Here is a 21,538-nt window from a genome sequence, read left to right on the forward strand (position 1 = left end):
GTGGAGAGGCGACGCTCAAGTACAAGGACTGAATAGTAACTCAGTCAACAAAGCCACCGGACCCAGTGAAGTGCCTCGCGACTTAACTCCCGGTCGATGGGCACCCACAGAAGCTGAGAGTCGGCCGCCACCATCTCATGTGGAAATGTGGCAGTAGTTATGGCCCGAAAGATTGGAATGAGGGTTTTCCGGTTCGTTAGCTTTCGCATAGAGGCATCGATAAGCCCTAGGCGAACCAGCAAAGGTACTGCGACCAATTAGGCATATAGACGAGGATCCAATCTTTAGAGAAGGATCTTGAGGGAGATGCACAAAACGTATGGTATGCCGCCGTTAGAACATGTATGATTTGCGCACTTTTCCATTAAAGCCCTGTAGACTACTCAACTGCAATTCTGGTTGCCTCCTCAAAACCCAAGGAGGAGGCCACGATTCTTTTCGAAAGCAGTTTCATGCATCCAAGTATTACTACCAATTCACACATCAGAGGGCGCCCGTTTCACAAAAATAGACTAGCAATTCAACGAACCATCTTATTAGACATGCATTTATATGACCTTTACTGTATTCAGGTCTGTATATTTCTTTTCCGTATGCTAAGTGCAAGATGTTGAACAAAGCGACTCTCTATGTTCCTTTCCCCCAAAATAACATCGCAATAACATCCGCTGGAGTTAGTGCATAACCATAGCCAAATCTTCAACAAACATTGGTAACCGACCCGAAATGCACACGCCGTTGACGTTCGAGTGTTGACCGGGATGCTATCTCGGCATTGTGTCGCGCAACTGCCAAGTTTCGATGCAATTGGTCATCTATGTCTTGCCGAGTGAGTTCTTTGTTGTTCGCTCCATCATACAGTTGTACGTATTTCGGGCAGACATGATTACGTGAGCGAGAACAAACATCTCGAGGTGCTTGTCTCTCATTCCTAGGTGGGATATCTACAAGAACATAACGAACAGAACTGCGTCGATGGCACGGGTACATTCTGCGGATCCGACGTTCCGAGTAATGTTTTCGCTTGGGTCGACTAGAGCTCCGAGTTCTTGGCATGGCCTTGTAACGGTTGCTAACTGCGTATTTCTCGTCTATTGTAGAGCGAGGACTCATCCCAAGGCAGCTTGATACAATCCCCATCGATCCTATGCTAACCGGTTTGCGTATACATATTCGAATGAAGTTTTGAGCCAACGATATTTATATAAACAAACAACAGGGTAATATTTAAGGGTCTTTTACTATTACGCCATTAACCGCTCTAGGTAGGTATTCGCGTGAGACGGCACACCATAGGACCATTACAGGACCGTTACAGGACTATTATAGGACTATTATAGATTTATTATAGGACCATTACAGGACCAATTCAGTTGACCACGTGGAAAGAAAGTACTCCTGTGGTAGCCACAGACATTCTGACTCGGGCCAGATTCGACCAGCTTCAGACTAGGTCTCGCAATAGTTTGGCATCTTTGCGCTTCACCTGAGGCGCTCCCTTCATCTAATGTTGTTGCCAGTTTCGCATCTAACGAAGCGAGCCTTAAGCATCTGCGAGCTCTTATCGGATGCAGCAGAACAAGAATACTGGATAGTTCTGGTTCCGATGTGGATCGGCCGTTTACGCCGGAACGGTACAAGCGTAACAGTTGGGAATTCTGGCTCTTATGAGCAGGCGAACCAGAATAGACATGGGAAAGGAACCCTAAAGTGTTTCTTTATAAGCGGGCAGATGGGTATGTGATCTGAGAGAGCCATAACGGAGCATGAGTGCCACCGATAACGAAATCAATAGAAACACGTGGGAGATCACGATACACCTCTCGTACAATCGTATTGTTGTCTTAGAGCATTCATGGTTTTGGGTTATGCTTACGTCATTAATGCTATTAAAATAAAGGATAATTGGATCTAGCTAGTACAATATTAACGGCGGGAATTGGCCTTCGTCATGCCCATATATATTTATATACATTAACCTAGCTCATCGATAAGCCGGGAACCAGGATCTAAAAAATATAATGATGGCATCAAGTCAGACCCCTCGAGAAGCGACGCCATGGGCGCCGTTAGGAGTTTTCAATGCAGCCATGCACGAGTTCGCAGTCCACCTCCATAATGGCCAGGCTCAGGCCCAAAGGCTAGGCGCGGAGAATGTTCAGCTGCAGATCAAGTTAGCGGAGCTTTTGAAGCAAAGAGCTGAGATGCAGGCGTCTCGCAATCTTCAGGAGCAGGTGGTGGAAACCCAGACGGATCTCATCAGTGCTTTAGAGAGTGAACGGCGCCGTCTTAGCCCGCTTCTTCAGTCACCTACGGCCTATCAGCCCCAAACACTATCGCCGATGCTCGAGTCTAACTCGTCTACTACGGCGTGCATGACAGAGCCTACCTTGTGCGACATGGTTGTGGAAGATCTGTCACTCTTGGCACAATATGGCGGAGAGCCAAGCAGCCACGAGACGGTGAAGCGGCGAGCAGCCGATGATGCAACTGGGACGGCAAAACGAAGAGTCCCGTGGAAAACTGGCCGTTATCTGGATGAGCTTGAGTGTTGGAGGCGCGTTTCTGGAAGGCGCGTGTGAGCAGATCTGGAAGTCCTCGGAAGGCAGTCTGTCAATTTTCAATGGCATTAACGACGAGACAATAAGGGAAGAATGTGACGAAAGTGGGAAGTGGGAGAGCGAAAGCAGAGTCGGGGCTACACGGCAAGGCTAGAGAGTGGACATTTGAGTAGGCTCGCGAGGTTGTCGCTACTAAGAAGTCAACAATAGAGAGTATACCAACCCGCTTCAAGTCTCAATTCAGATCAGTATCTACACTAGCGAGTTGCTAAGAACTGCAAGTGATTTATAGGATGGTCGATAGTGTGATAAACTGGGTTCCGAAGCAGTTATCTCTCAACAGGGCAACTCTAAGGCCCATTGTCTTGATTAAGCTCTCCCATGATGTCGTCTATCGAGTGGCTCAGTATACCGCTAAATATATATCTGATACATCCTACCGTATGAAACACCTGACCTTCGGTACCAGCATTATTTCGATCAGTGGGTAAACACAGCGAAGGACTTTTGTCGCTTTGGGGTCAAGGATATTTGAATCCACTGTGCATTGAACCTTCTCCAGACCGTCACATGAGAAACTCCCGGCACCATCTTTCACGCCGTAGTACTTGCACCCAGAGTGGCCCCATATCTTCGATTTTCCGGCTTCCAAGTCAGGCGGCCACGGAACATCACTGGACCCAATCTCTTCCGATGCAGCAACAGTCGCTGCTGCGGACCAAGCACATATGTCGTCATAGTGATCTGCGGTTTTCTGTTCAAACATAGCCCAGGTCGGATTCTTCTTCACTTTTACTAAACTCGTCGCTTTAGAGGAAATGAAGGTTATAAAAACGCCGTTCGTTGGGACTGGTGGAGGCTTGGCTGTTGTAGTTATAACAACGACGGACGTCAAAGTAGTGTCCTTCTTGGCTCCTTCTGCGTATATTGTAACTGTACTAGCGATCGAAGACGAGGCCGTACCCAGCAGAGTGTCTGACCCTGAAGAAGGCCAATCGATAGCATAGGTTGTGGAAGGCAGTGATGCAGAGAAGTTAAATGGAGTAGATCGACTGAATATTGTGTCTGGCGTCGAACACATCGCCATGGCTAACTCTATCACTTAGACCAGCTTGGAATCATATGAAATAACTAAGTATAACACAATAGACCCATATCCTACTGCACTTTATGTAGTTATCAAGGCTTTCAATGACACTGTGCAGCTTATATACATGTACTATTAACGTAACAAAACAGCGTTTGGACACAACATACATATGGAAGACAAAGAAAAGCGCTGGTGGTGCGTCATTTGTGGATCTTTGAGCTTCTTGTCACATCAGATAGGGGCGCTCAGGAGGGGCGGTGGTAGAAATTGTATAGTAATAATTGCTGATCTGGGTCAACCGCCACCAAACGGCAAAAGTAGTTGATCTGCTTCTTTTGCTTCATGTGTGCTGACTCTGGGTGTACTTGCGAATATCAGAACCGACGGGCTGCACCAGATAAGCCGTAAGTATGTTTTGCGTCTCCCAGTCCACTTTCTAAAGACCCTGGGCCTGTATAGTCTCCCCATCCGCCCCTGTACTGTTGCTGCCACTAACTTTCATTGTTTTGAGCGGCTGTTCAGCAACTATGTACGCCCCAATATCTACTTCTGTAGGTTAGTTAGAGTTAGTCAAAATGGATGATGAGGCTTTAATGCTGACTGACCACGCTATTATAGCGAGCACTTCGTAAAGTTGGCGACAGGCCCGGTGCTTTTTAGAGTACAGTGTACCTCTAAATAATTGTCAGCATGCCAAGTTCATTGTGCTCATATTTATTATCAGATCTTTATAGCATTATGGAGTGACATGGTATGCAATCGTGCTCTTATACATAGCTCGCATAGACGAGATATAGAACTTACGCGCAGGTGTTAACCCTGAGCTGTCGAGGCCTACCTGAGACCTTCCTGCATCGTAAGGGCTTTTTTGACATGGCAGCTGGTGCTTCTCACCTGCTCAGCCCAGATACCCTACGGTGGCAAATAATAGGGGCTGGGGGCTTGGGGAATTATGTACGCCGCTTTCGCTTGGTAGAGAGACTACCTGTCTTTGCTTTATTCCAGTCCTTTTTTGGCCTAACTTTGATTTCTTGTTCTCCTTGCGAAATTTGCCCAGGTCAACTTTCAGAACACTTCTTCCGCAAACTTCGCTTTTATACCCTGAGGCCGATTAACTATTTTTATTTATTCTGTTGATTATCCGTTCCCTGCAAAACTTAGCAAAACAAGGGACCAAATTATTGGTAACAGGATGGGAGGAAAGAAACCACAACAACGCCCGGAATCTAGTCTAGATACACGTGAGACCTGGGGTCTAGAGCCGAGAGCAGAGCCATAGTGCCTGGAAGCAAAGAAGCTGAGCCAGTCTTGCCAGAACAACCACCACCCTGGAATGGCTTCAGGGAGCCCGTTGACAGACTTGTACAGATCGCACAATGCAAGTCCCCCAGTAACGAAAGCCAAATTGAGCGAGTTGGACATTGACAGGATCCCCAACAACCATAGACTACGCCATGACCTCAATTTCGACCGGGACCTGCAATTCCGACCGAACTGGGATGGCGAGAAGGGCAGGAAGAAGCAGGCCAAGGCGGATGAATTCTGGGCCAATCTTAGTGATCAATTGCACGAGTTCATTACAGCTCCGGCATCATCCCAGCAACGCCTCGGAATGGACCGCGACTGGTGTCTTCCAGTCTTGTTGAAGGAAGTGAAGGAGATTCTCCCCACTCTTGTTCCCTCTCAGGATCGAGTCTACCTTGATGAGGGGTTCAATGTGGAGCTGATCATGCAGCAGTTCTACAAAGGGACCGTCGACTTGGAGAAACTAGCATCGTGGCTTTCAAGCGTGCTCAAAACCTACTGTGCTCCTGGGAGGGATATGTTGGTGGATGAAATGTACAACAAGCTGGCAAACGGTAACCGAAGGAAAGACATGGGAGATTTGGTTCAGGGACTGCGTAGTCTCTTGAACCTACTGGAAGGGATGAAGCTCGACCTTGCAAATCATTCTATTCGCTGTTGGAAATCCGCTCTAATCGAGGACACTGTAAATTTCGAAAGGCGTTTCTTCTATAAGATCCAGAGCGGCAGGCTCGACCCTCATCCAGCAAATCAATGGTACGTCACAGCCACCAGGGATATTGGCCTCAGTCCCGGGTCCGCGTCTGCTTTCGGCGATATGGCAGTGTTTTTCGAGGCTTTATCCAGGTTGATCCTTCCTTCAAGCTCCCAGCAACTCCCGAATACGTTCGCCTTTGACGAGAAGCAAATAACAAAGCTGCGCAGCGACGTACTCAATGGCATCCACCTGGAAATATGCATGCGCCTGTCCAGCAAGCTCGAGAGTAGGTACCGAGGTTCGAGAGGAGCAAGTACCCTCATCCCTACCTCTGTCCCTGCCCCAACCCTAATCACATCGAGTCCAGTCACTCCTGGCTCCATCTACGCTAGGAGCCACGGACAAGCTACCGGTTTCGCCTCCATTACGAGTTCATCAGGTTCACTCTCCGTGGCGGCACCCGAGACGATAAGGTCGCCTTGCCGCTCATCAAACCATATGTTACGCCAAGATAAGTTATACGCGCAAGACACGGAAAGGAGCCACTATAACCTCTACAACGCCCTCACAGACCTGCTGCCGACAGCCCCAGCTAGCGCCGGGTCTGCTAGCGAAAGGAAGCTGATGAGGGAGTCTTTCGCAATTGAGATCTTCCGCTCCACGAATGCGCCTACAGAGGCGCTTCGTCAACTCGAGGAAGAGCTTGGCCAACATCTCTACCAGCCTAATTCGCAGCTCTTCCAAGACGTTGAATCGCACTTCTGGATCCGTCTCATCGCAGAGCTTCAAGAACGTGTCGGGATGCTCAAACCCCTTGGCAGTCTCGGTCTCTTCTCGGCAGCTGTAGGTCGCCGTAACCATGGACAATGGGGAGGGCCAAGCGCTCATCCTATGTCCAGTAATGCAATATGTATCTCAACCCAAGAATCCCGCGAGAAAAGAGGAATAGAAGACATAGCCGCCAGGCTGGCGCATCTTGGCCTTATTCACTGGAGAGTGTGGTCGCCGCTGATCTATCTTGGCGGTTACAATGGCATGGAGTTGAGCCACGCTTTGGGTATCTGAGGCGTGCACAGCTTCTTACTGGGACAAAGTAAAGAGCCCGTCCAGACATTGAAGGCTTCGGGGGTAAAATGCTCGCGGAGGCTGGCCTTATGAGTCAGCAGAGGCGAAGCCGTTCACGCCGTCCTGCACACAGGATGAAGCGCGATCAGCTTCGCCTCTGAATATTCATGGCTCTTTACTAGTTCTGATATCAAGCTTTATTCACTATTTATCAGAAAGAAAAACTGGGCGTTACTGGATAAGATTTCCTTTTTCGTACAAGTATTATCCTTGGAAGAATTAGTTGGAATTAGTCCTATGGATACATCTTAGGGGTTGGATATATCTTTAGTGGGTAAGGGGAGCATCTCCGACGTTCGTAGTCCAAGAGTTGCAGTTTGCGAGTGCTTGCTAACGGGTGTTATAAGAGTATATCCTATCGCAAGCTTCCGCTTTTTAGACATATTAGGCGTGCTTTCTACCGACACGTAATCGGCGTTAGGGAAGTCATTATTCTAGGCAGAGAGGTGGCTAGATCGACTAAGTTCGCATCCGATGCGACGTTTTTGCTTGATTCTATTACATTAGTGAACCCTCCTGTTTTAGAGTTTGTGCACTCACTGTGGTTTCAGGACTATTAGTAATGGGATTAGAGGTGAGGGGGTTATTATCGTATGTAGTTAAGTTAATAACATCCAGAAGATCGCAGTCGCCCGTAGGCTTTTTCCACTGGTCAGTGGTGCTGCAAATCTCGGTAGGTCGGGTGCTGTTGCGTGTCCCTGGTGTATACTTTGCCGAAGTCGATGCCCGCTACTCATGGAGTACATCTTCTTGTACTAGCACTAAAGACTTTCTTTTCGATGTTGAACTTAATACTAAGCGACCCATCTTCCTACGTAACGTTTTCGAGTCTGCTTCTAATCGAATATCCGTAAACGCGTAATGGGAATTGTCGATGCGTCAGCGCCCTCGCTTGGTTGGTACGATTGCCATTTACTTCCGTTTGCGTGACGCTGCGCAAGCGACGAAGAAATGGAAGTTAATTATTTACAGAGCACGTCACGAACCACTAGGGCGTAGCGCTAGCATGTCATGTGACTGATTCCGAGATTGAGCAGGTCGAACGGGCGGGGTAGCTAAATTACTGAAAGGGATAGACCCCGCCAACCAGCTGGGGCCGCCCTAAAGTGCTTTGTGTGCGCAGCAAGTACACCACAGGTGCGACCAGTCGCTGCGCGCCCGCCAAAAGAGCCTTAAGGAACTCGGCAGGTGGTGGTAGACAGCATATAAGTGGTACAGGTGCTATATGGAACGGCAGCATTCGCGTGTAATATTAGGCCGCTCTATGAACTTTGAACTGCGTTCAAAAGGCACGCACGGTGTATCATAGAACCAGTAGCTATGGTGGTCAGATTGGGGCAATTGCGCTGTGAATTTAGAGGTGCAAAGGCAAAGTTCAAGCGCAGCACAGCTATTGACAGGTGTGCCGGGGCTAACATGACTTAGCGCCAAGGCAATTCCGGCGACTTGCCAATACTTATTAAGATGAGCAACGAGTAGGGTAGCTAGGAAACAATACAGTGTCGTTTGAATGTGGACCGCTGGGCGCGTGTGGAGAATAAGCTGCACCCTGCAGGGACCCTCCTCTATCCTATTCTAATACCGAGGAGATATGTCGCGTAGAAATCTTTCGCTTAAGCAAGGCTATTGCGTGCCATTAACTCATTAGCTTTGGACTCTCTGGAAAGCAGAAACAGAGACCCAGCATGACTGAGCAGGAGTCCCGGGGTTGTTACTTAGCCCTAACCGCGTATGTCGCGGAATGCATAGTACGTTATCAGGCCAGCACACTAGTCTCTTTAAGGCAGGCGTACATTTGCACGCTTGCTCTATAGGTCTCACTTACTTCGCCGCCTTGTTATAAGAAGGAGACAGTCTGAAGTAGGCGAGGTGACGTGATGTTGACTGGCTCCTGCAGCCATAATCGGGGGCGGCATCTCGCATATCCTTCACTACTGTAGCCGGCTCGGGGCTTGGGTCTGGCTAGCCTTAGTATGATGGACATAGAGAGCCAGATAATGCTGGCGAATAGCCGTTTAGGGGCCTCAGCTATGGGCCTGGCCGAACTAAATTATAGCAGTAAAGGCCACGACAGGCCAAAGGATATGATTCACAGCTGTATAAGCCCCAGCTTTGATTCTCGACCTCGCCGACGCTCTCCAAGTCCTCGATCGGATACGGGCAGAGCATCCCAGCGTCAACGTGGAGTCGATCGACTTTGGGGCCATCCCGCTTCGCGAACAGATTGGCATCGCCCGCAGAACCGATATCCTCGTCAGTGTCCACGGCGTAGGCTTGACGCACAGCCTATTTATGAAAGAGGGCGCGGCGCCGTGGTTGAGATCTTTCCACCGGACTTCCAGTACAGTGGCTTGCGAGCCATTGCGCGTGAACGGAATTTGCGGTACTACAAGACACATAATACTTCTCAGAAGCATGAGGGCGATTGGTACTTTGAAGACATCAGGCTAGATCCGGATCTGTTTTCGAAGTTAATCAGGCATGCCGTGTATTCCTTGCATTTCTGGTCGCCGCCACCGCGTTTCGCGTATGGATGGCATGTGAATGGGAGGTGTTTCCTCAGCAGAAGCATGGGGCGAAACGCTTTGCCCTCATGGAGATGTTGGCTGCGTCGTTGATGGTTATAGCCGGGGCTCTGGGCGTGACGTATGCCAACGCATGGCGCCTGCTTCCTGTACGCATGTTCTACTTGATATTGGCGAGTGGCCTATCTTCCACGAATCTGTAGATGACTACTCTGACAGATTAGGTTATCTCGGTGGGCTATGCTTTAGAAGACCTTCTGGCTGCAATTTGGGCAATCTGGTATCCGAATGGCATCGATAAATGATCTGGCAAGCTGGGGACTCAATTTCGGTAACTCTGGGAAAAATAACAACAATAAGAGCAGCAATACAGACAACAACACGGGCAGCAACCCGAACAGACACAGGGTCAACATGGAAGAGGCCTACAAGTACCACACTGGATTTGACGTACTCGTTGTTACCAATTGTCCGTCCTCACAACACAACCACCGGCTCGACTTTGCCACACTAGAAAGAGGTAGCCGTCTAGACCACGGACAGCAGAGTGGGCTCCCACACCAAGGGCACGCCCGACACGAACCACCAGCTGCTTAGAACTCCTAGATTACCAGCTGGTGAAAGAACGATCGACAATGAACTGGGATCAGGATTGTATCAGTCTCTTACATGTGGTAATTCACGACGTATCTTCATACTGGTTGTGATGTATCTGAAGCGTATCTTAGGTTCAACTCGTATTTTAAAGCAGCTCTCAATCTGGGCGGCAATGGTCTAAGTTTAACTATTTCGTCCGATTTGTATCTGGGGTACTTGATCGCTATCATTCATGAAGATAGTGCTCAATGACTCGTGTCAAGGTAGCTGACGACCTAAGACGTACTTGTGACAGAGTTGGCCAAACCGATTAGGTGCTGCATTCGTGGCAAATAGAATGTTGCTAAATGGAGTCCGGGCTCATACAACAAGCAGTGTTGATTGAAGTCGCAGTTCTCGGCATTATGGTTCGGTGCTGAACGTCAATATATGCTAATAGCAACGTCTTCTCACGGTAACCCATAACTCTAAATCTGTCATCGTGGATCAGAAACTAATCTATTCCAACAAAGAAGGGCACCTTTATCAATATGCACATCCTCAATGGGCCCATGTTGTCGGAACTCATTTGCAACTTCGTAGGCGCGACTTCAGAGCCAGCCATCACGCCCTCACCAGTGAGGAATCTGATTCTCGACTCTAGAAGCTCTCCTGGTAACCCTCGTCGACGAACTCTATAAGCGTTTCAATAAGAAAATCCACAACCACGAGTATGCATGCAATTCCTGGTCGTTCTGACCAAGCTTCAGATGCTTTGCTGGCACTTCGCAATCTTACTATAAAAGAGCCTTCCCGATGCCCAACCCCACCACGCAGCTCTAGTCCTTCCAGGCCCCTATTTTGTCACACATTCGAAGTCACGAATATTGGTCAATGGAGATCTGAAACCTCGACAGTGGCCGACAGATGTGGACCCTACGTGCAAATTATGCTTGTTCAAATCGCTTGAATCTCATTGCAATGCTGACAACAGGGAGCATTCCACTCCGTGGAATTCTCTTACCTGTGATTTCATCAGGGTTTTAAGCATTGCATCTCAATTCGTGCAGGACGGCCTGAAAGATATCCAAGTCCACATCATCGATCCGAAGAACCTTTCCTGTGGTTCTATTGCCAACCTCAAGTACCTTCGCCGCGAGATCGGTTTTCCAGAAGAGGAATACGCAAGCTCGGCATGCGATAAACAGAAGTACGAATGGGTGATTTTGGGTCCGGTGCCTTCAGCAGCTATCACTACCACTTGGAATTGGGACGATATCGCCGGCAGCAAGGACCTCTGGGACCATCTGGAACTTGACCTCAACAGGGCGGATGCGTGGTATGTTCAAGGTTTTCGCAACCAATTACGTCGTGGAATCCCCCGAGATTCACGTTATCAGACCGACTTCGAGAGGACCTTGCGGTCCAAAATTCGTGACCAGTGGCCTGACTCGGTTACCTCCCGCTCCTTAGACCTCTCCGAATTCGTCATTAGAGAGGTTTTGGGGTGGCCAGAGGGCACATGGTACATGGAGAAAATTCAGAATCCCGTCCCAATTTTTAGTTTTTAGAGAATAGGCACAGGGATCAACGAGAATGTGCTTTCTAAAGTTAACGATAAAGACCCAGCAAACAAAGACGCAAGGTCAGCTTTGCGCATGCGCCATCGACTGTTGTGAAGAAAACCGTATGCTACACGCCATTGTTACAGAGCTTTCGGCAAGCCTTACCAAGATGCAGACGATATATGCACTACAATCCCAGGTAGTGCACACATAACAGGAACTCATCGGTGCCCTCGGAAAGCAGACGACGGCGGTAGCCCGAGCTGCGCCACTGCCACTGTCGGCAACATATGAACCGCCCACCCTTAACGATACCCGTTCAGCCTATACATGCTCGTCGACGCGCAATGTCCGCAAGGCAGTCGAGTCTGTCGCTCCCCAGGTCACCCGCTGATGTTGTTGACGGAGTCGGCCGTGATGGAAGGTTACGACAGAAGCAATGGTAAGCGAGAGGCGAGCCAGGCCTTGTGCGGCGAACGCAAACGGCAGAGGTGCGCATAATCTTCCAAGCATGATTGCAATGATCCTGTGCAGAGATGGAGATCGTGGTGGACGCGCCAAACTCTATCGCGACGTCGGTCAAACGATCGAAGCGGGCGAAGCCCAGCGCTAAAGCACGAGAAGCCCTACTCTCGAATGAAAGCGACAATGGACCGGAGACAAGCCCGAGCAACAACGTGTCCATCGACCCGGAGGTGCTGCAGCGCATCTACGAGCTCGTGGCCAACTCTCGTAACGAGGTCCGAGACCTGAAAGAGATCATCAACAACCAGCAGGCAATCATCCAGCAGCTCACCGCCGAGCTTCAAAATGTTACCCAGCAGTTGGAAGAACTCAGGAACAGCGCGGCCCTCACCGGCAGCGCCCAGACGAGCCCGCAGGCCTCTTACGCGCAAATCGCACGCACGCCCCCAACGAGCCAACCGAGCAACGTACGCACACTTACCTCGATGAACACGACGCCTTCTACGTTTACCGACACCTTGTACTGCACTATCGATACGTCCCGGATAGAGGACGATAAACGAGCAAATGTGACCGCCAGAACGGTTCGAGCCGCCATCAAGAAGGAGATGCGAGCGACGGGAGAACAGAAGGACTGGCGATGCCGCGCCGTAACCATGGACCCTAGGAAGCCCCAGCGTATCAAGATAGTTTGCCGAGATGAGACCGAGCACCGACTAGTCAAGCGAGCCGCCGAGAAGACGAACGTGTCTGGAGCTCGCGTCCTGCGAGACGAATTGTACCCGATTAAGGTAGACAGCGTCAGGCGCACAGCGGTCCTGGACGAGAACGACAACATACGAGACGGAGCAGCCGAGGCGTTCGGGCAAGAGAACGAGACGACAATCGCCAAGGTGGCATGGCTGAGCCGGAAAGACAACGGGAAGGCATACGGCTCCATGGTCGTCTACCTGACGAAGGCGGCCGAGGCGCGGAAGTTCCTCGAGGAGGGTTTCTTCTATGCCGGAGGCGAGTCGGGCTACACGAGGGTATTCGAGCGACGAGAGCGGCCGGAACAGTGTTACAACTGCCAGCAGGTGGGACACAAGGCATTCCAGTGCAAGAACGCCCAGACCTGTGGACGATGCGCAAAGCAGGGACACAGCCACCAGGGCTGCGAAGCAACGGTTCTGAAGTGCGTCCCGTGTGGAGGACCACACGAGTCGTTTAGCCGACACTATCCGGAGTTATACCCATCGAACCATGACTAGACCGTTCCGCATTATTCAAAACAACGTGAGGAAGCAAGGACCCGTACACGACGGCCTCCTCAACGATGAAGATGTACAGCACGCGACAGTAATTTCGATTCAAGAGCCTCACGCGAGGATGGCGCAGGGGCGGCTCCTGACGACACCGATGGGACACCATCGGTGGGTCAAGATGGTTCCGCCAGTTCGGAGAGAAGGGAGGTGGCCGATCCGGAGCATGCTCTGGGTCAGCAAGGAGGTGGAAGCGGAACAGGTCCCGGTCGAGTCCCCAGACATCACCGCAGCAGTCGTGCGGCTGCCGGAACATGCGGTCTTGGTGGCGTCCGTATACGTCCCTGCAGCCGCTCCTTAGCTCACCATCCATCAACCGGGAGGCTTGAATGCATAGGTAGAGTAGTAATAAAGTTATTCACGGGTGGATTTACACATGGGTGGACATAATATGTGATCAAAGTAAAGCTATTCGCAAAGTCGCCAGCGCAATACCGCTTACTCAAAATCCGAACCCCAACTGGGAAGCTCTGTCCTCAATACTAAAGGCTTTAGACCAAGCTTCGCGAGAGAAAACGAGGGGAGAGTTGGAAGGGACAGGAAAGCAATTGTGGCATTTCCTCAGTTCGCCGTAGATACATATTATTTGCAATCTACCAGCCTCCAATAAATATATATAACGACGTGATGGTACGGTTACAACGATTAATTTGGCGCTAGTTAGAGTCCTCCGGAATCATGGCGTGGCGGGGTTCATGTTCCTCTTCCTCAATCTCAGATTCATGATCGTCGATATCATGGGCTCCGTTGGTACTATAGACACCGTTGGACTGCGTAGCCTTCTTGGCTATGCCATTCCGACTCCCTTCAACGGCCGCGAACAGGTAGTGGTCCGCAGCGAGAGAGCGGCCCTGACAGAGGTAGCCCATCGGGGTGTGTAGGATGTCCTGGCCACGGCGCCGGAGGGTAAGCCAGTCCAGGAGGAATGCCGTAGGGTTGGTGGCCGTGATCGTACCGGCGAGCCCCGGCTCTCCGTCATTCGAGTCGGCCTCTGGGTAGACATCTAGCATTCCATCTCGGATCGCTGCATAATCGCCATAATCGATATAGAGCCGACCGGCAAAGACGCCGAGCTCGATGGTAAGCCACCTGGGCATCGTGTAGCCAGCCGGCAGCTCAGGCACCACGTAAAACGTCAGGTCTCCAAGGCTACGCATGGATTTGTTGGCGGGAGCTGCGTATAGTATGAGATGCACGTGTGGTCTTTATTGCCGTCGGATGGTCTCCAACAGGATCTCTGCCTCCTCTGGAATTACAACCAGGGCCAACTTGCTAGACGGGTTCCAGAGGACCCATTCCACCGGCCGCTACAGTAAAAGTTAGCCGATCTCTAGAATAGCCTGAATCCCGTGTGATATTTCGACTTACTAAAAAGTTATCGTTCAGCTGACCTGGTGCAAGATGGATGGTCCTCCTGAATTCGTCGGACACGTAGAGGTGGGACAGCGTGCGCTGTATGCCGTACTGCATGCCGATACCTGTCTCTGCAAGTGACTCGAAAACATGCATGAACTTTAGCGATCACCACGACCCGTCTTGACAAATTCCAAGATGTCGTCGTCAACGGTTGAGAACTCGAGCGCAGTGTATTTCATAACAACTTATTGAACTCGGTAATATAGCAGGCGATCTTGGCAAGGCCCCCACCGCGACGGAGACAAGCGTCAAGTAAACAACGCGAACCGGAGCTTGCGTAGTGGGGGGAGTTTGCGCTAGACCCACAGCCCTACAAGTGGCACCAGTGACGCTTAGGCCTGGCAGATCGTGGTCTCGCCCACGTGTTTAATCTGGGTACAGGGACAAAACGGGTTGGTGAGCAATCTCTCCACAAGGTCCTACCACACCCGACAGATCTTGCCGTCCCAATCCGTTTCTAGCGTGGAGCCTGTGCTGTTACTAATGCTTAGCGGCGCGGCTTCGCGCTGAAATGGGATGAAAGTGTCACGTGCTTAATTCGCTTGCGCTAACCGTGTTTAACCTTACCAGCTCGTCAACGGTCTCTTTCTCCAGGGGTAGGAGCTGCAAAGGCGTGCGATAGGTGGGCGGAGATCCCGCGATGGGCTTGGTAAGCGCCAGGATAACATCATAGCCCGGTCGAGATGGGGGAAGCTTGGTGGAGGCTTTCTTCGAGAAGAAGCCTTCGAGATGTGCCAGTTCCTTCGGTAACTTGCTCCTGACTAACTCGACATGTTCCGGATCTTCGTCTTCCGGAAACGGGATTCGTTCGCCGTTCTGTGTTTTCCAAGTCTGGTTGCTTATGGCCAACAAGTTGATGGTTGGTTCAGAAGGGCCCGTGACGATCGGTATTGGTCTATTAGGCATAGGTGACTTTTGCCATCGTTCTTTTCGTCGGTCCTGGTTTACCTGGGTCGTAATCCGGGCGATCAGAACCTCGTCCGGTTTACCATCATCTGGGTCTCTGGGGTCTTCTATTCTTGGTGGTTCTCTCTCAGGCACTCGCTGCGGTCGCTGGAGTATCTTCACTCGTTTCATTTCTTTCGTCATAGCCCTATCGCGCTGTTCGGCGTCTTGCTGGGCGTCTTGGTCAATGCCGGGCTGGTCTTCGGCTTCTGTTCGATCGATTGCAGGCGAGAACTTGGCTAGCGGCGGCGAGCTATCCGGCCACCTAAAAGTTCGGGTACGAGGATGAATCCATACATCTTGTTCTGCTAGCCAGTCCTGTCCGATGAACAAGTCCTGGCTAGCGCGGCAGAGCTCATCGAGGAAGACCTCAAAGGTGTTAAGATCGATGTCAAGTCGCTGCGCTTTGCAGTCTATAATACATGCACTGGCAAGGATATCAGAGAGGAAGTCAAGGGTGACATTGTTCCGTCGTTGGTTCGTATGATAACACGGGACCCTGTTCATTGGGAGAGAGCTACCGTCTTCGCAGGAGCTACGCATGTACTAGACTTTGGTCCTGGTGGTATTTCAGGTCTAGGAATACTTACCGGTCGCAACAAGGAGGGTGCTGGTGTTCGCGTAATCCTTGCCGGCGTTTTAAATGGAACGCTCAAGGACGTCGGCTACAAGCCTGAGCTGTTCGACCGTGATGAGAAGAACGCTGTCGTCTTCGCGGACGACTGGGTCAAAAAAATATGGCCCACGTCTGATCAAAACGTCTACTGGCGAGACTTTTTTTTTTTTTTTTTTTTTTTGTCAATTTATCGTCTGACCGAAGGCCTGGGCCTTATGCAGACGTTGGTACTATGCTGTGAGCTTCTATGGTACATGGCTGTGGCGCAACAGCATCCCCATCGTGCGAACCCCCGATCCTCTATCCCCTGTATCCACTACTGAACAATCGTCTGCCGCCCCGAAGAGATTCAGATGATTCTGGGTGGTAGAGCTTGAGGCTCGGAGGTGTGGAGCGTTGGGTGCTGCGGTTTGACAGTCGCGGCCGGAACTCATTGCTGTGGGCGGTGTCGCCGGTGTTTCAGTGTGTCTCCCAGCAGTGCGGGATCCAGTGTGGGCGCCGGCGTGTGTGGCTCTGATGTTGTACTTGGTACGTATACCTGCGAAAATCCACCAGTGCGGATTGCTGTTGGTGGCCAGGATGGGCGCCCCGGACGACATACGACGCGAACGAACGACTGGATGGGCAAATTAACACCCGTGCGAATTGAGCGAACCGTCGGTACCGTACAAGGGGCTTCCTGGCCAATGCGTGTGGTCTGGGTGGTGTGGTGTCCATGTTTCGTCGGGGTCTTCTTCTCACTACGAGGAAGTTAGGGACGGCCTATCCGGCCGTTTCCTCCGGCACTTTGGGGGTTCCTTCGGGAGGGCCTTCGGAGGGTCGTCCTCCACCTTGTCCCGAGTGAATCGTCCGAGAAGGCCAGTATGAAGCATGAATATGGCGGCTGTTTTGGCTCGTTGGGACTTCCATATCTCCTTTATGCTTTTCGGGGGCTGAGGGGGCCTTCCAGCCCGACCTGGGGCCAGACCAGACCTCCTCGCGGAGCCTCCTGTGCTTCTTGCAGTCCAGCAGTACGTGTCGTACCAAAAAGGCCGACTGGGAAAAGTTTCGAAGACAACTCAAGGAGGTTGCTGTCTCCCTGGCGTCCACCATAGACGCTGCAGCCAATCGAGGCGACTTCGAAAGCGTCGCTTTATCGCTTCAACAGGCCATCGAAGAAGCCACGAATGGATCGATCCCAGTGAAGCGACCATGTGACAGGTCCAAAGCCTGGTGGTGCCCAGACCTGACCGGCCAGCGGATGCGCTACCATCGAGCCTTCCGACGATACAAAATGAACCCGAGCCGTGACACGGAAACAGCCTGCAAGGAGGCTAGGAACAGCTACTTCCATGCTATAGACCGGGCCAAAACAGACCATTGGTTCACGTTTCTGTCGGAGGCCAGTGGTAAGGAGATATTCACTGCGTACAGGTACACCAAACCAAGAACAGACCCATCTATCCCCACTCTACGCTATGAGGTGAATGGGAAAGAAGAGATCGCCAAATCGTTTTCCGGAAAATGCGAAGCCCTGGTCTCCACCCTTTTCAAGAGACCACAGCAGTCGGGTCACCCTCCATCGCCATTAACACTACCTCCACTGCCGCCTCCATCACCCACCGGCCCCAGAAGCCGGGCTCGATCTAACAGCAAAGACGATTGGCAATGGCCTACCCTAACACCAAGCGAGATCGAAAAGGCTATCCCGCAGAAGGACACAGCCCCAGGGGATGATCGCATCAACTGGCGGATCATCCGAGAAGCGCACGCGACCATCCCGGACGTGTTCTACAAAGCCTATAAAGCCTTGTTCCACAGCGGCTACCACCCTGCAGCGTGGAAGACCGCGATAGGAATCGTCCTACCGAAGCGCAACAAACCCGACTATTCTAGGCCCAAGGCCTACCGACCCATCTCGCTCCTTTCTTGTCTAAGCAAGCTCCTTGAGAAGCTCTTTGCGAATCGGCTAGCGTACTTGGCAAACGTCGAGCCGGACCTTCTAGAGAGCTCGCAGATCGGCGGCAGGAAACAGCGCTCAGCCATGGACGCGGCCCTACTCTTACAACACTATGTCGAGCGGCACCGCCAGAAATGAAGATCACCACCGTGATCTTCCTCGACATACTGGGAGCATTCGACTTGGTCCAACCAGAAAAGCTGATCCAGATCTTCCAGAAGCTCCACCTGCCCGACGAGCTGATCCGCTGGGTCGCCCACTTCCTTTACGGGCGCGAAATCAAACTGCTGTTCAACGGGCAGCTTTCCGAATCCTACGCGGTCTCAGGGCTGCCACAGGGTTCCCCTGTCTCCCCGATCCTCTTCCTGCTGTATGTCCGCTTTATCACCGCACAGAACGGCATGCTGCAGCTGTCGTACATGGACGACTTTGCCCTCGCAGCAAGCTCAACGTCGGCAAAGAAGAACTGCCGGGTGCTCCAAGACGCCCTGAGACAACTGTTCGACCAGGCCGACAAGGCGGGCGCGACCTTCGAAGTGGAAAAACAGAGCTTATCCACTTCCACCGTGGCAGACAACCTCTTCTGGACGCTATAACAGTCCAGGGCACCGAGGTAATGCCCAAACCCGTGGTCCGCTGGCTCGGAATCTGGTTCGAGTCTGGACTGTCGTTCCGGACCCACGTAGAAAAGCGACTGACCCTAGCCAACGGAGCTCTCCAAGGCATCCAGCGCATCGCCCGCCAGCGAAGAGGGCTCGGGCTGAACGCCCTGCGCCAGCTATACGTGACCTGTGTGAGCTCGGTGGCTGACTACGGATCCTCGCTCTGGTTCGGGCAGAGAGGATGCCGGTCTCTGTGGGAACAGTACCAGAAGCTCCAGAACCGAGCACTGGCTACGATCGCGGGAGCGTTCCCCAAATCACCGACCAAGGCATTGGAGGTCGAAGCCGCCCTCCTCCCGTCGGAATGTAGACATGCGAAGCTCGCATACCAGTATGCACTTCGCTTCACCAAGCTACCTGACAACCACCCCGTCAAGCAAGCGTTTTCCAATGGACCACAGCACATGCCCGTTTCGGGGAACTACCATAGCTACGGGCTTCAGTCCCCAACACCATGCTCTACACAACTCCAATCCCTCATTCTCTTGTTGAGGCATCTTTCGAAATCACAGAACATAGAGAGGACAAACCAATCTTGGTTCCCTCCACGGTATAGCCCACCCCTGCGCCCGGTTATTCTCAGCGTAGGGAAAGAGGAGGCAGCGAAGAGACATCGGGAACTCCTCCGAACGATCCCGCAGCACACAGCCGTCATCTACACGGATGGCTCCTTCGACGCCCGAGGGAATACAACGAGGTCTGCAGCGGGCCTCTGTTCCTTCGCGCCGCACACGAGAGCAGCCAAATGCTACTCCTGGAATCTGGACCCAGGCCTCCGGATTGCGGACGCAGAGCTCACATGCATACACAAAGCCCTGCGAATTGCCCGATCGTGGAACGCTCCATGCTACATCTTTACCGACAGCCAGGTCGCGCTCCGCCAGACGCAAGGAACTAGCTATCTGGCCAGGCAAGTGAACAGCATTGCAGAATCTCTCCAACATCCTGTCCAGCTCCATTGGTGTCCGGCACACTGTGGGATCTGGGGCAACGAGATAGCCGACAAGCTAGCGAAGAAGGGGCTTGAGAAGCCCCTCCCACGACACGATCGGCAAGGCCAGCTCTTGTCCCTCAGCTGGCTGAAGAGCCAGATCCACCTAAAGGTGAAAGAAAGATGGAAGCAGCTGTGGGACCTCGAAGAACAGAATGAAGACCACGGCCGGCGCGCTCACGGCCTGGGGAAGCAATACCGATTGCTAACCAGAAAACCGCCGAAGTTTGCGATAAAGCCCTTCGACTACTCTGGAGTCCCTCGGAGTGTCACGTCCGCGTATATCCAACTACGCACAGGTATCGGACATATAGCAACCTACCTAAACCTCATAGGGAAAACCGACTCGGACGTCTGTAGGTATTGCGCCAGAACGAGGCAGACGACAACACATCTCCTACTCTACTGTCGGCACTTCAGCAGACAGCGACAGCAACTACGGAGGCAGCTCATGGGGCTCCCTCTCACAACTACCGTCCTTTTCACTACCATGCGTGGACGGGGAGCTCTGCTCTCGTTTCTACGGGAAACAAAGCTTCCCTTTTGCTAACTACAATGAACTGGCTGTGCATGGACAGCAAGTTGAGCGTGGAATTTCCGGATTTTACTCTCCTGTCTTCAAACGAGTAAGCCCTCTTCAGGGCTAGGTTTGTCATAGTGTCTGTCATAGCTAGGTAGCTGCATACGGACAATAAACTTGATTCAAAAAAAAAAAAAAATATGCCCGTTAGTCGTGGGAGCCTGCGTTTGTTATGGGTGCCTCCAAGTCTGCACTTGTGGCCAAGCCGAAGAGTGCCTTGAGCTCACGACAGATGCCATTACAGACGCTAAGGGTAAACTCGTCTCGAGATGTTAAAAACATACTCGTGTCATCTTGGACGAGCCATATGAGATGTATGGAGGACACCGTAGGAGCTTAACCAGTGAGCATTGCTCTTGGTGCATACGGAAGTGGAGTGGCATTCTGGACTAAACCTAACTGAATACAATCGTTCCCGAATATATCGTTTCCTTAAATGGCCTTATGCCCACCCTATATACTATTTGACTATCAAAACAATACACAGTGACCCTCGCCTACCTAGATCCACCTGCCCGCCCGTCCTAAGCCCCTCATTGCGAGGTGGAAGCTGCGCACGGCCCGCTGGACCAGTTCCTCCACGCGTTGCATCCCCTCGAAAAGGTGCTCCCCAGGCTGCATCGAATCATCGTAGAATATTTTACATGATATCATATCCTTGAGCGATGAAGCCGGTTCCGCCTTCGACGACTCCAGGTTCGCCCGCGTGGCATTCATGGCTACCGACGACCTATGCATTTCCGGGATGACGGAGAGTCAGGCTTCTGGGCACTGCCACAGCAAAGTCTGAGACAACGAGGCTCTGGTCAAGCGAGTATAAAGGCCTGGCGATTTCCAACTCTATTGCGGGGCCCTCTACGAACTTCGATAAGTAGTTGCACTTGTAGGAACGGCCTTACGTACTGTTTTCTTTTGTGGACTCAATGAGAGACACATGTATCTCGGCGATCTGGGCGAGCACCCTGTCTCGAAATGGCCTCGATGGGTCGGTAGAAGTCCAGTTGAGGGGTAAGCCTTTGATCCAGGACAGCGCCAGAAATGGGTATCCGATCAAGTTATCGAATGTGAAGCTCCATCCATGAAGTTTTGGAGCCCAGGGGGAAACCTATCTCGTTCATCTCTCGAAGCACAGCCTGTTCGAGAGCGCCTGAGATAGTAAGACTTTCTACACCGGAGCTC

The 21,538-nt window shown here is 51.7% G+C and overlaps 4 protein-coding genes across 4 annotated transcripts; 2 read left to right on the forward strand and 2 right to left on the reverse strand.

Moving 5' to 3' along the window:
- Positions 1-10,430: 10,430 nt before the first annotated feature.
- On the forward strand, positions 10,431-11,450 carry PG998_002964 (uncharacterized protein; the record flags this gene model as incomplete). Its single annotated transcript, XM_066869782.1, has 2 exons — positions 10,431-10,517; positions 10,950-11,450. The coding sequence occupies 2 exons, from the start codon at positions 10,431-10,433 to the stop codon at positions 11,448-11,450; spliced, it is 588 nt and encodes a 195-aa protein (XP_066733532.1).
- A 2,416-nt stretch (positions 11,451-13,866) lies between these two features.
- Positions 13,867-14,367, reverse strand: PG998_002965 (uncharacterized protein; the record flags this gene model as incomplete). Its single annotated transcript, XM_066869783.1, has 1 exon — positions 13,867-14,367. The coding sequence occupies one exon, from the start codon at positions 14,365-14,367 to the stop codon at positions 13,867-13,869; it is 501 nt and encodes a 166-aa protein (XP_066733533.1).
- Positions 14,368-15,266: 899 nt separating this feature from the next.
- PG998_002966 (fatty acid synthase beta subunit dehydratase) lies at positions 15,267-16,544 on the forward strand (the record flags this gene model as incomplete). Its single annotated transcript, XM_066869784.1, has 3 exons — positions 15,267-15,275; positions 15,884-16,317; positions 16,409-16,544. 3 exons carry the CDS (start codon positions 15,267-15,269, stop codon positions 16,542-16,544), a joined length of 579 nt encoding a protein of 192 aa, XP_066733534.1.
- Positions 16,545-20,860: 4,316 nt separating this feature from the next.
- PG998_002967 (uncharacterized protein) lies at positions 20,861-21,076 on the reverse strand (the record flags this gene model as incomplete). Its single annotated transcript, XM_066869785.1, has 1 exon — positions 20,861-21,076. The coding sequence occupies one exon, from the start codon at positions 21,074-21,076 to the stop codon at positions 20,861-20,863; it is 216 nt and encodes a 71-aa protein (XP_066733535.1).
- Between the last annotated feature and the right edge of the window lie 462 nt (positions 21,077-21,538).

This window comes from Apiospora kogelbergensis, assembly GCF_038363985.1.
Source record: "Apiospora kogelbergensis strain CBS 113332 chromosome Unknown utg000002l_segment0_segment0, whole genome shotgun sequence".
NCBI classification, from domain to species: Eukaryota; Fungi; Ascomycota; class Sordariomycetes; order Amphisphaeriales; family Apiosporaceae; genus Apiospora; species Apiospora kogelbergensis.